Genomic DNA, 14329 nt, shown 5'->3' on the forward strand with positions numbered 1-14329 from the left:
TCTCTTTAGTAGTCATATCATTCTTAAGCTTGTCAATGTAATTGATAGCTCACTCCACTCGAGATTGGTACTCTTGTGACACTGCCTCGACACTTTCAGCTCGTATCAGATGACGCTTAGATTACTTGACCAAGGAGTGGACTACGGAGTTCGCTTGCAAAGAAGAAGAAATTAGCTAAGTGTAAAGAAGCAATTCAGGGACAATACAACAAAGAGTTCAGAAGTTTACCAGCATAAGACAACACATGGCTTTGGAACTGAGCTTGCTAGACCGCAACTCAGACATGGTTTCCACTTCCTCGGGGAAGGCGACCTCCTTGCTCTTGATGAGGGCGGTCCGGAAGTCAATAATAGATCCCCTCTCCTTGGGAGTCTCCTCCACAGAGCTGGCCCCGGGTTGAAGAGGACGAGCTTCCGATGACTAGGCCACATCGGGTTGGTTCGATGTTCTCTCCACGTGATCTTCCTCGACCAGGTCCACAACTAGAACCTCCTTGGCTGCAAGCAGTACAGCCGGCTCGGAGATGGAAGTCCGAGGTGTGTCCTTGCGAGATGACCGGGGTGCATCCTTGCGAGACACCCTCCTCTTTTTCTTCTTCCTCATATCATCAAGGAAACCTAAAGTCTCGATGCCCAACATGTCACTTGCACGAGTAGCTTAAGAGTTATTAAACTAACGAATTAAACACCCAAGCCCAAGACAATGACCTACTCGAAGGATTCGGCCCAGCATGAATTAGCTTCTCCTCAATTAAGTAATCATCCAGCTTTAGATCGCACTCTACCAGGTCCCCGCATCCTAGCCTTCATGTCCTCACTCAAGTCTTCCTCAACATCTTTGATGCCTTTTCTCTAGTGTGTCGAGAAGGGCCACCCCTAGGGGTGATTATGGGTTGGGGTTGGGCCAGGCTTTGCACTTTGATAAGGGCTATAGCTTAGGCCCGAGGCCGGCCTGGTTCGGGGGTTTTGGGTCTGAAACATAAGCCCTAGCCCAGGTCTACACGGGCCTGGGCCGTTTGGACATGATTTTGGGCCAATGTCTTTCATATATAAAACATTACATATCTATAATATTTTATATTAAATGATAGAACCTGCATATAAACTTATTTTATACATTATATAATATAAAATATTACATATAATATAAATTATACATGTCATGTTATAATATTTATATATAAAATATCTAATCTAATGTAAAATAACATGCATATATATATGCATTATACACAAAATGTGCAAGTTTAAATATATGTGAGTCGGGCTGGGCTCAGGCCGAGCTTAAAGTATTAAGCCCAAGCCCAACCCTAAAATTTATAGGTCTGATGTGGGCTCGGGCCCGGGCTGGACCGGGCTGAGATGATCACCCCTAGCCACCCCCATATTTGAGGCTTTTATTATTTTAATCATTGTCTAATGAGTATATCAATGGCATCTTTAACATTTTTTGCTTTTTTCCTTAAAAGTGATATTTCCATTGTAATTTGAGGACGAAAATGGCACTTTCAATTCTTTAGGGTCTAAACCTAGTTTTGTTTGGGCAAAGTTGTAGGGTCATTAGAAATGTTAGAACCAAAATTATGATAAATGAGAAACACCATGCTCTAACTTTATGGGACCCACTATAATTCCACATATCATAAATTTGCACATACTAGCATTTGGCTATAAAATATTGATACGTGAAAAACCAGACGCCGGGATTCTTTATTTTTGATGAAAGGCGCCGGGATTCCTGGCAAGGAATTTCAATTCCTGGCTGTAGAAGAAACAAGAAAGCCTTAAAGACGAAGACGTCATTTTCAATCCCCAATATTAGAGATTCCCATTCCCCACCACCAGCCCTTCAATCACGTCACTTTGAATCAGTATAACACTGTTCAACCGAATACTTAGATGATGGAATAGTTCACATCAGAATCCCCACAGGCCAAAGGGGGCGCCCCACAATGCCCAACAGCACATTCCGACCTTGTATTGGGAGCATCTCCCGATGACGCAGACGGAGATGCTCCCGATACAAGGTCGGGATCAGCTGTGGAGCATTGTGATCACGAGCACATCATGTTGTCATGTTTAGCCATGCAATCATTTCCTACTCACAGGACTCAGGAGTCGCTGGGTCAAACCGGCTTGTTGCAACGCAACCCGTTTACCTGTTTTCAAAAAACTATTGTAAGTTTCTGGGGCCCACAGCAGGGCGGACCAATCAGCCATCGATTCTGCATTCTTTCTTTCCAATTTCCAAGCATTAGCAGTGGGCAGAGCTGGTTTTTATTTATTTATTTATATAAAAGTAATTTCTCCGCAGGTTCCCAATTTCTTCTCCGTTTTTCTGAATCTCAAGAGCAGAAGAAAGGCAAGAGAGGGAGGGTCGAAAATTCTCAGGTATGGCTCTTCGATTTCGATTTGGTTCTTCTCCCCCTCTCCCTCTCCCATTCCTTCCTTTTCCTTCTGTGCAGGCCTTCTTTTGTTTTTCTATTTCCCGTTGAATCTCTCTCTGAGACGATCTAGGTTTCGAAAACTAAGGTTTCGCGATGGCTTCCAAGCGGATCTTGAAGGAACTGAAGGATCTCCAGAAAGATCCTCCTACATCTTGCAGTGCAGGTATCTTCATCAAACGTCATGACCCTTTAACGAAAATTATGTTTTTGCATGATTTCTTGTCTTATTTTTTGATTCCTGGGTTGGGTTCTATGTTCTATCCTTTCCAGGGTGGATTTGGTGCTCGATCTGTGCATCTCTTTTGCCTGATTTGTAGTGTATTCTTATTGTTATCGTTGTTGCTTCTCTTGCTATTGTTATCATTTATGTTTTCTATCGTTATTTTATGTTTATCTGGTGATATCCTTCAGACTCTGGTGACCTCGGTGTAAAAGCTATATAACTATTGAGAGATGTTTCTGACTTTCTGATTGTTTTATAGGTTTCCATCGTAATGGGTTGATTTCATTAAATATACAAGTATTTGAATAGGAAATAAGGGCTTTTGATGCAATGGCTTCTGGAGAGAGCGGGGGTTGGTCTTTGAGCGGAGACCAGGGATCCTCTGGTTCTCTAGCTGCTATTTGGTTCAAAGGCAACATAGTTTTTCTAACTGAGTGGAGTAAATAAAGGGAGGAAAAACAAAGAAAAAACCCTTTTCCAATTTATATTGAAGTCCCCTCTCAAAATAATCTAATTTCTTTGGTTGGCACGCTTACCCTTTTGCATTCTAATTGGTGATGTTTTCTGCAAATTTTTCTTTTTTATCATTAGCTATTTTCTGCAACGTCAATGTTGCCTATCTTATAATTTTTTTGTCTCTTCTACTGTATTTGTCCTATATTTTATTCGATCAGCTAACTAGTCCAATGAATAATTTTTATGGTGCTTTGCAGGAGTTTTGCTATATAAAGTATGTCTTTATAAGTTGAGATTAATAATTATATGGTTCAACAACTAAATAGATACACTACGTTCATGGATGGGGATATTAGAATGGAACATGCTCATTCTAATATTCTGACAGCTGTTTGAAGTAGATTATTTTTTAGTTTTACATAATGAAACGTATTCATGGATGGAGTATTAGAATTATGGGGCATGGGGCCTCCTGCGAGAGTTTCCTTCTCCCATTAATTAGGTAAATTGAATGTTGGATGAATTCTGTTTGGGTAATCAATTCAATGTCAATAGGTCTTGCCTATTGAAATCAGATTTTGTATAATTACAGGAATCTTGAAATGTCTAGGTTGTGTTTGGAAATAAAGCCGATATTGGTGGGCTAAACATTGTTTCAGAAAAGTTATTACATCAATTTTGGTTTGACTTGATTTTAGGAAGGATGTATTGCATTATTTGTTTGTCATATATGAGATTTGGATATGGATACTGATATGGACATGGATATGGAAAATGGGGATATGATTCTTCATTTCTTAGAATCCAGGACATGGATATGGGGATGGATATCCCATATCATATTCTTATATCATGCTTTCAAATCTAGCTTTTCAAGCTAATTTTCATTTGACAAGACATATACAGATTTTTATGTACGATTTGTTAAACCATACTGTTCTACATATTTTAAAAGTGTTAATTCTGTCAGTACATATAGAAGTGTTAATATAGGATCCTGTGTTTTATTGTCTACTATCGTTTCCAATGCTAGTTCTAAGCATGAGTAGGTGTCTGCATATCATAGTTTTTCATAGTTGCATTAAATTCAAAGTGATGAATCTTGGCTCTTGATGAATTTTGCCCTTTGTCAAAATCAAAATGAAATGTCAAAGTGAAATTTTCATTTGAAGTTCTACTGAATTACTTAAAAACTTCTGTGGAAGACGTAATTCAAAAATCAGCTAAACATTGGAATATTGCGAAATTCTGAGAATTTTCTTTGCGATTTAAAATCATGTGTGCCCTTGGGATTTAAAATAATGCTGTTACATAAAAAAAGATGAAAAATAACTGTTTTTTAGTCACATGTTATTAAATTTTGTGTATTTATACAAAACATTAGTTGTTGATGACTTTCTTGACCTTAATGTTTTCATACATCTACACAAGGACATCAATTGTAAACAGCATCTGTAGCCTTTCCCAATTCTTTTAAATTTTATAAAATTTCCTTCAAATTTTGCTCCTTTTCTTAATTGTAAAAACTTCACATTTTTAATAATACACCTGCCTCTACCTTAGTTTCTATAGGTGTTATGTTTACTAGATTGAGCTGTCAGTTGTCTTAAAACTTATATTTCTATTAAAACCTGTATCAGTATTTAGTTTTGTCACTTTGTATAAGGAAGGGCATGTTTGTAATTTCTTTTTAAATGCATTAATATAAATATGAAAGGGTTGGCTGATCCTATGGTACCACACCTTATTTGATTTATCTCTATTTCTCATCTTCTTCCTCCCTTGTTTCTTCTCTTCAATCTTCGTCTACTCTTTCCTTAGTTGATTAGCTTATATGGTATTAGAGCATTAGGAATCAGATCAAGGGACTAGTTCATCTCTCTGAAATTGACTTTGTCAATGCTGAAGGAGGTCATAGTAGGGGTTTCAACTGCTAGAATTTAGGAAATAGTACTTTTCCCATATTTTGTCCATAGTGGTGAGTGTTACTATTTTTCCCATTTTTTTCTACTAAAATTCAGGAAATAATATTTTAGGGTTTTTCAATCATGGAGAATAGTATGATTGTGTTTGGTGATTGGGACTGATGGTGTTTGTCCCCCAACTAGTGTGCCCTGTGTAAGTTGAATGGTGAGACTGCTTTCCACCTTCAAATATCTTGCCCTTTTGTTAGTTTTATTTGGAATTGGTTTACTTCCCTTTTTGGGTGTAGGTGGTCTTCTCTTGACAGATTGGAGGGTTTATTCAGCTCTATTGGTATTAGTGGCACGAAAAGGAAGGGTAGGATCCTATTGAGATGTACTAGAGCAGCACTACTTTGGATTGTTTGGGAGGAAAGAAATGCAAGAATATTTGAAGGAAAAGAAAAATATAAGGAAGAATTGGCCGAAACAATAACATTGAGGGTGACACATTGGGCAAAAAGCTTGGAATTGTTTTTAGTTTTTAAGGTTGAAGATTTTTTAGGGTTTGGGGGCTTATTGCTATCTCTTCATCTATAAGACAACAGTACAGTTTTTTGAGGCATGGTCTTCTCCAACAGATGGCTGGAAGAAGCTGGACTTTGATGGGAGTTGTGTGGGTAATCCAGGCCCTGCAGGCATTGGGGGGGGGGGGGGGGCGCAGTAGAGATGAAGATGGAAACATCATTGCTTTGAACTCCAGTCCTGTGGAGCAAGGTGATGTGGTAAGGGCAGAGTTTGTAGCTGCAGCATATGGGGTTGAGAAGGCTAAAGAGTTGGGTATTAATAGACTGATCATTGAGGGAGACTCAAAAACTATGATAAAATGGTTGCAAAAAGGGGAAGGGGTGACATGGTGTCTGAAGAATGAATTCTGAAGATTTAAATGGTTGTCAAGGGACATGTCAATCTAGGTGGGATGGGTGAAGAGATCTGCCAACAGTTCGGCAGATAACTAAGCAAAGCAAGGGGTTCAAAGAACACATGTTTTGGGGTACAACTGTTTTGGGTCAGCTTACTAAATTTGGTTTCTTTCACAACTTGTATCCTTAATTTTTCTAATTAATGAAAATCATTTCAGAGTTATTGATAAAAAAGGAGTGGGACTGATGGTGTTTGATTTGTAGTGTGTTTTTGGAGTTACACAAAGTGATCTTTTATTTTTGGGCCTAAGAATAAAATTTATATAAACTTTTTCTCTCCTTATTTTACCACCCTTGGCAAACTGGTTTTTAAAGAAGGAGCGTTTTCTGAGATTGGTTAAAGTGGGTAGATGCGGAGTCTAGTTTTCTGAGTCAGATATTGTTAGCATTTGATTGAAAATGGCTCACGACTCTTTCTCAAAGTGGCCTGCGACCACATCTTCCTCTAAATAGCCCGTTACCAATTTGGGAGAGCACTCTAATCTTTGGATAACCACTATTAAATTGGATGCTCTATTTGTTTTAGAATTGTCACAATTGGTGGAACTTTACACTAGTAGTGGGGGGTAAAGCTTGGTTATTTCATTGGAAAAACTAAAGGGCTAGTTGGGGGATGATCCATAGTTGGATGTGTGGGAGTAGGAAAATATGATTTAATATCTTGGTTATGAAATTCTATGACACCTCAGATTAGTAGGGGTCCTATCACCTATGTTCGTGAAGACTACAATCTAGATTTTTTTTTTGATGAATTGCAATCTAGATTTGGGATAGGGTAAATAAACCTATTCCCAAAGAAAGAATGAAGCAAAGATATTTTAGTTGAGGTAGGACATATCTTATTTGAAGCAAGGAGAAATGAGTGTACTTGCTTTTTATGCTAAATTGCAGGCTCTCTAGGAAGAGTTGGACTACTAAAGGGTTATCAAATGGAAAGGCGATGTACATGTTGGGTAGTATGAAGTACACAAAAATGAAGATCAAGTGCTTGAGTTCTCATGTCAGGGTTAAATTTGGAGTTTGAGATTGTTAGGATGAACTACTTGGTTGGAGTGAATTTTTCTGTTGATGAGGCCTATTTTGATATTAAATAGGAAGCTTCTAAACTAGAATTGGAATGTTTAGCCCTTGTTCTACTCCTAGGGGAAGTAGATCTTGTAGAAAGAAGACATACTCGGAGACATCAGTGTTTTTAAAGCGCAAGGCGCAAGGCGAGGCACACACCTTTTTGAGGCAGGGCGCACAATTTAAAAAAAATGCTAAAAATTAAAAAAAAAATAAAAAAATGCAAAAAAAACAAAAATTATAGAACATAATATTAATAAAAATATAAACTTAAGTTTTAAAATAAATGTTTTCAAAAACCTATTATCTAAAATTAAAATACATAAATATAATATGTAAAGCATATTCAAATGAGAATTTAAAAATGAAATCAAACATATAAAACATTTTCAAGCATATAAAACCCACAATCTCTTTTTTTTTCTCAATTGCATCAAGTAGCTAATGTGACATTTTACATTCCTAATTCTACTAGCTGCCTTTGTGCCACGCCCCTCGAGGCAAGCCGAAGCTTCGAGAGTCCACTATTTGGTAATGTCGTCCATTCATTCATCCTAATAAAATATCTTCTTAAAAGCAATTAAAACTATAAAATTATTATTTTTTGTGTGAAAACTAAGAATTTAAGACCCTAACATGGACTTGTTTAGGCTTGCCTTGAGGGGAATGGACGGGGTTTCGGGGGCAGAGCCCGTGGCCCAGCCCAGCCGCCAGACCCAAAAAAAAAAGGGAAAAGTGGCAAATTTTCAAAAGGCGCATGCCTAGACATTCATCTTGTGTGCTATGTGCAAACAACATTGAGTCAATGAATCACCTATTGCTGCATCACAAGTTCTCTTATGAGATTTGGTCTAAATTTTGGGGTTTGTTTGAGGTGAGGAGTTCCGTCCTGAATCAATGATGGATTTTATAAGGGGTTGAATTGTTGGAGAATAGGTCTAAGTAAAAGGAAAAGATTTGGTCCAAAATGCTCAATTAAGAGACTTCTTCTTAGGTTTCAAAGTGGTCAAAACCCTCCTTGCATCCCCTTTGATAGAATAAGAGCTAGAGAAAACTCTCCATTTGCGCTTGAATCTGTGAGCCTCTTAGTTTTTCCTAGAGAAATCATTTTCTCTGTTAACCAAAATCCTTGTGGTATCTTGTTCTTTCCCCCAAGTGACATCTTCATCAAGAAATACAAGGAAACGATCAGGAAAAAATGAAGGAAAACAAAATGGCTCTAGAGAAGAACCCTTTCCTTCTTTATTTTGGGAAGATACTTGGGTTGGAAACTTACCTCTAAAAGAACTTTTTCCTTCTCTTTATTCCATTTCCCTTTATAAAAAAGAGGTTGTCTCTAACTTTTTCTCCTCTAGTTCTCCCCTTGTCTTTGAATTAAGATTTTGGCTTCCATAGAGGTATGGGGGATGTTGAGTTTGTTTGTATTTCTGAGCTATTACTCTCCCTTGGTAATGTTTGTTTGGAACCTTTGAAGCCTGATAAAAGATTTGGGCTCTTGTTCCAAAAGGTTCATTTATTTGTGCCTCCTTTTTCAAGTCTCTCTGTTCTAATGCTTTTCCTTATACTTACCCCCAAAATTGCTATTTTTTGTTGGGAAGTTTACTATGGTAAGATTAATGCTTTGGACAACCTATAAAAGAAAAGGCCATTGTTGTGTTTATCCTCCAACTGGTGTTTATTGTGCAAAGCTCATAGTGAGGACTGCTACAACTTACTAATTTCTTGTTCTTTCGTTGCAGTTGTATGGAATTGGATGTTTGTTTTGTTTGGTCATAAGTGGAACTTGCCAACAGAAGTAAAATTGTTGTTTAGTCTGCCTACCTTTGTTTGGCCTACAAAAAGAGGGAGATTATGTGGAGATGATTCAAACTCAAGAGCAGCTACTTTGTATATTTGGGAAGAAAGGAATGCCGGAATCTTCCAAGAAAAGGAGAGAAGCTTTTTAGAAGGGAAGGGGTGTATCTTAACAAGGGCTATCCATTGTTTGAAAACCCTAGATTCTTTTATTCCTTTTCCTTTGATGACATTTGGAGGAGTTGGTCAGTAGTATCTAATACCTCCTTTAAGGAAAATAGAACTTTCATAGTTTGGTCACCACCTCTAGAAGGGTTTATTAAATAAAACTTTGATGGGAGCACTCTAGACAATCCTGGGCTGTCAGGTGTAGGAGGGGTTTCGAGAAACGAGGACAACATCATATCCTTTTTTTAGGCATTGTGGGAATTTGTGATTCTACAAGGGCTGAGTTATTAGCTGTAGTACAAAGGGTTTCAGATTGCCAACCAACTTGGGGTGGAGAATCTACTAATTGAAGGGGACTCAAAGGTGGTTGTGGGATGGTTATTGGATCTAGATTCTGCCATTTGGAGTTATAGGGATATCATAAAAAAGTTAAATGGTTTACATGGCACATGACAATTAGAGTCCAATGGGTGGGCAAGTCTACAAAAGCAATGGATGATTTTCTTGCTAAACAAGTGTCTTCTTGGGAAGTAATACTGAGAAGTTTTGTAATCTTTAATTTCGAGAACCTATAATCTTTGTTTTAGGAGAGAGGTCACACCTCGCACCTCCCCAAGGGATGCTTTTAAATGTTTATTCTCTTTGATTAATGAAATTATCTTTCAATTATCAAAAGAAAATGTTGAGTTCAATGATTACTTCTTCGAATCCATGGATGTACAAGTCCGTTACTTCAAGCATTTTGTTCAAAGAGAAATTTTACATGGAAAATTTGTTGATTTTGGTCATTTTATATCAATTGGGGAAGACATTGAAGTGTTATACTAACCAAACGTTAAAGGGTACTTCAATGTCTTCTCCAAATGATCTAAAATGACCAAAATCAATAAATCTTCCATGTAAAGTTTCTATTTGAACAAAGTGTTTGAAGTGCTTGAGTTGTGCATCCATGGATTCGAAGAAGTATTCATTGAATTCCATTTCCTTCTTTTCTAGAGCCTTTTTTTCCTTCATTTCCCCCTAATCTCTACCTTGTATTTTTTGGGATTTATTATCAGTTTTCTTAGAATATCAATGTGTATTTTAACTTTTCTATTGTATCCATGTGTTCCGAGGTGTATCCTAATGCATCTCTAAAAAATTGAGTTGAATATAGAATCAAAATTATCATGTGGACATATTAAATGGGATATCTATTCCCATATCCCTGTTGGGGATCTTAGGAAATGGAAAATTATATCCTTATGTCCTGTATCATGTTCATTTTGATATCTGTATCAATGCATCATCAATACTCAATACTGGGCAGCTACTAGTTCGCTATTTGGCAAAAAATGATTTTCAATGAAAAAGTGGTACAATCACATAAACATTGTAGTAAAAAGTACAAAGTAGATTGATCTTTACCTAACTCCCTATATTAGAGGTAGAAACAAAAGGTTTATTTTCCTCCTCTTATGGGATATTGGAAATATTGGACACAACGTGAAGGAAGTAGAGTAACGAAAAATATCCCTATTTTACAAAAAAAGAAAGAAAAAAAGATTTTGACCTAGGCTAAGTCATTTGGTAGGTTCTAGAATTCCCACTTCTGAAATACTTAATAAATATCAAGTTAAATTGCAATTTCTTTCTATTATTTATTGTTAATATAAGCCTGTTCTTGTATTACACAGATTGTCTTTATATGCAAGTTGAAAAAGGCCCTTATGCACTGTAATTGATTGTTATACCATTTATCATTTAATAATCACTTTATCTTTGTGTTTGTTGATATTCTATAGGTCCTGTTGCTGAAGACATGTTCCATTGGCAAGCAACAATTATGGGTCCGCCAGACAGTCCTTATGCAGGAGGGGTTTTTCTTGTTACTATTCATTTCCCTCCCGATTATCCATTTAAACCACCCAAGGTATATTGCCATCTTTAATGGTTTATGCTTGATGTTGGTGTTATAACATGCAAGCAGGAATAAGATTATAATTAACATCTTATTGACCTTAGTGCATGACTCAAGCAAGTTGAGCCTAGGTTACAGTCTGAGCCTTGGATGGGCTTGGTTAAGTTCTAACTTTCAAGTCCTGCTACTTTAAGTGTTTTTAATGGTTTATACTTGATGTTGGTGTTATTAACACACAAACAGGAGTAAGATTATAATTAACATCTTATTGATTAGTGCATGACTCAAGCAAGCTGAGCCTAGGTTACAATCTGAGCTCATCAAGTCTGAACCATGCTTGGATGGGCTTTGTTAGGTTCTAACTTTTAAGTTCTGCTACTTCTAGTGTTATTTATGTGTATGTTATTTAATTAATATATTTAAATGGAATATATTGTAAACTCTTCTATCGTAGCTTCTATAAGTTGTTATTTGTTCGTGTATTTAGATTTATTAAGTTTAACATCTTATATATTATTGTTAATTTTCTTTATGTTTTAATGGAAATTGGTTGTTGACCTTGGTTTGTAGCATGTGCATGTTTCCTGGATATGGGCTTGAATGGGCTTAAGATTTGGCTTGAAACAAATAGCCAAATCTTGCTAAATACTTGGTGATCATAGCCTGAAGTCACAACCTAGGTTCATTGTAGGCCTGAGCCAAGCTTGATAATTTTTTTTTATTTATTTTTTATTTATTTTTATCTCAAGCCAAGCCGGGCAGGACTTGTCCTTTTTTACAGAACTGGCATAATGAAACGAGTCTCAAAGACTTTTGATGAATGATAAGAGTTTATACCTCGAGGATAATGATATTAGGCACAACAGTGAAGGGAGATAGAGTGCCAATGCTTATTAATGATGACAGTGTTAGCACTGTTAGGGAGCAGGAATTAGATTTAGTTGAGGTGGAGTCTAATGAGGAATACCACTTGTCTATAATTAATAAAACATTAGTTACTGGTAGAAAGAAAAAACTACTTGTAGGTGGATTCTTTTCTCAAGGGAGGGGATAAAATTTCGTAGTTTTAAATGTAGGGAGCAAGGAGAGGTTACAGGTAGATTTCTAAAGAGAAGGTTTTGTGTGGAAAAGGGTTGGGAAAATAGGGACATGTTGGGGGTGTTCTTTGTATGAGGTTCTTTGTATCTTCCACTCTTTCCTAGCTGTGCATCTATAATTTTGTGTTTCATTACAATTATTTTGTTTTACAGTTGATATGGTTTTAAGTAGAGCAGATTGGCAAAACAGGATTCATGTAGCCGCCCATGTATTTTTTTTTACTAATATATGGTTTCAACAGTTGATATGGTTTTAAGTAGCTGTGCATGGATTATGATGATTACAATTATTTTATTTACTAATTCTGAAGAAAGTAAAAAATAGCATTACTACCTCCCATGCTCGTGTCTTTGTTTTAAAACTTGATTTTCTTCTAAAAGAGGTAAAAAGGTCAAACATGGGATGCATATATCAATCAATTTATTCTCTCTCTCTCATGCGTGTTATTGTGGGATGGACCATGCAGGTTGCATTCAGGACAAAGGTTTTCCACCCAAATATTAACAGCAATGGCAGTATTTGTCTTGACATATTGAAGGAACAGTGGAGCCCTGCCCTGACTATTTCCAAGGTTCTTGTTCTATTACTTCTGATACACAACCGCTGCTATTTGAAAGCTTATTAAGACCATCCTTTCTATGAAGCCGGGAAGTTCCTAAATAGGGTGCAGAGTTAATCTCTGGGATCAGAAATCAATTCATAAATAACCAATTTTCAGATGGTCATTACTATAAAAGAGAAATTTCAGATGGTCATAACAAAATGGTAAATAGTTATGATTATTTGATCATTTTTCTATGAGATCTAGACAGAAGACATGATGGTAAAAGACACTGCCCTTGCATGGACCTTACTTTGGCATAGTTCTCAAAATTAGGCAAATTTTTTTTTTTCATGTTAATGATAAAAAAATGCCTTGGCTTATGAGTATCTGAAGGAAAACTACCCTTTTAAAGTGGCGCTTTCATACTGGAAGCAGCAACCCTTTGATGCTTGAAGCCTTGAATTTTTTTTATTTTTGGGGGGGGGAGGGGTAGATGCTGTGCTTTCAATTGTACACTGTTTTCCAACTTTTTCAAACTGCCGTTGACCCGGATGGTTGGACTGTTCGGCCTGGGAACCATCCAGGCAACGGTTCCGTTTTACCCAAAACCCAGAATCTGGTAAAAAACTGTTGAAAAAGTCAACAAACTGTTGACCCATTCAACGGGTTCTGGTCGTTTTTTTTTTATTTTTTATTGTTTTTAATTTTGCTGTCAGAATGGGCTCTGTTTGAACCGGATGGTCAGGCCATTGACCCGTAAACCGGTGACCAGAACAGTTCTGTTTCCGGGTTGTTTTTTAAAACGTTGCTGTTTTCATTTATGTAATCAGTGCTTTTGGTCTATCATCAGTCATTTTAAGCTGGTGGAAAGAATTCTTGTTTTCATTTTCAGGTGTTGCTGTCAATCTGTTCCCTGTTGACGGATCCAAACCCTGATGACCCATTGGTGCCGGAAATTGCTCACATGTACAAGACAGACAGGGGCAAGTATGAGTCAACCGCAAGAAGCTGGACTCAGAAGTATGCAATGGGTTAAAATGTGCTGTCAGGTGTTTGTGTGGAGGGCTACTTTCCTTTATTGTGACTTGATCTTTCAGTATTATGTATTAAAGAAGTATGTATGCTTTTCTTGTCCGTTTGTCCGTCCTTGAAACTTTGACCAAAAAGAGGTCCAAATGCTTTCCCTCCATCAAATAACAGCTAGATTTGATTGTTTCCATGGGGATTTCATCTTTAAACATTTTAGGATGTAAAAAAGTTAAAATGTTTCCTTGTCTGGCCAAAATGGACTTTTCTCCTAATCCTATTCCTACCGTTCATCGGATTATGTTATAGTTCTTTTTGTTTTTGTTTTTAATAACAAAATCGCACATCCTATATAGTTGAATCTTTGTTTTGATGGCATCACAGGCATAACTAGGCACACCAGTGTCCTCTAAAGGTTATACCCAAGGATTAAAATGTTGATATTATACTGCCAAGATTGGTTTTGTAATCGTATTGCCAATAGATGTATCATATAGGTTTTGAAAGATATTGGAAACGGAGGACAATGTTTAAAGATGTATCATGATATGATTCACATGGATACGTTAGGCAAAATTCATATAAATTCTAAAATATTATAACAATAATTTGTAGATGACTATAAAAACAAGCTATATGCATACAATAAAACGACTTGAATGGTTTATGTGAAGTTTGAACTTTTGGGGCATTTGATAATGCAGAAAATTTATGAACTATCTGA

General features: G+C 36.8%; 1 protein-coding gene across 3 annotated transcripts; it reads left to right on the plus strand.

Annotated features, from left to right (window-relative positions):
- Nucleotides 1-2253: 2253 nt before the first annotated feature.
- Nucleotides 2254-13796, plus strand: LOC104593413 (ubiquitin-conjugating enzyme E2 28-like). 3 transcript variants are annotated; one of them, XM_010253234.3, is made up of 5 exons: nt 2254-2391; nt 2466-2610; nt 10822-10949; nt 12502-12606; nt 13472-13796. In XM_010253234.3, exons 2-5 carry the CDS (start codon nt 2541-2543, stop codon nt 13613-13615), a joined length of 447 nt encoding a protein of 148 aa, XP_010251536.1. In that variant the 5' UTR covers nt 2254-2391; nt 2466-2540; the 3' UTR covers nt 13616-13796. The 3 variants fall into 3 exon arrangements, with proteins under 3 accessions (XP_010251536.1, XP_010251535.1, XP_010251537.1); XM_010253233.2 differs by having other exon boundaries at nt 2264-2391; nt 2533-2610; XM_010253235.2 differs by having other exon boundaries at nt 2345-2391; nt 2518-2610.
- Nucleotides 13797-14329: the final 533 nt, after the last annotated feature.

The sequence above is a fragment of the Nelumbo nucifera genome, chromosome 7 (genome assembly GCF_055504915.1).
Source record: "Nelumbo nucifera cultivar China Antique chromosome 7, China Antique-T2T, whole genome shotgun sequence".
Classification (NCBI taxonomy): domain Eukaryota; kingdom Viridiplantae; phylum Streptophyta; class Magnoliopsida; order Proteales; family Nelumbonaceae; genus Nelumbo; species Nelumbo nucifera.

Bases quoted from the DNA above. Each gene is read 5' to 3' on its own strand.
- LOC104593413 (XM_010253234.3), top strand. From the start codon at position 2,541: ATGGCTTCCAAGCGGATCTTGAAGGAACTGAAGGATCTCCAGAAAGAT. The intron at 10,950-12,501 runs GTATATTGCCAT...TGGACCATGCAG, and splicing joins ATCCATTTAAACCACCCAAG to GTTGCATTCAGGACAAAGGT. The intron at 12,607-13,471 runs GTTCTTGTTCTA...TTTCATTTTCAG, and splicing joins CTGCCCTGACTATTTCCAAG to GTGTTGCTGTCAATCTGTTC.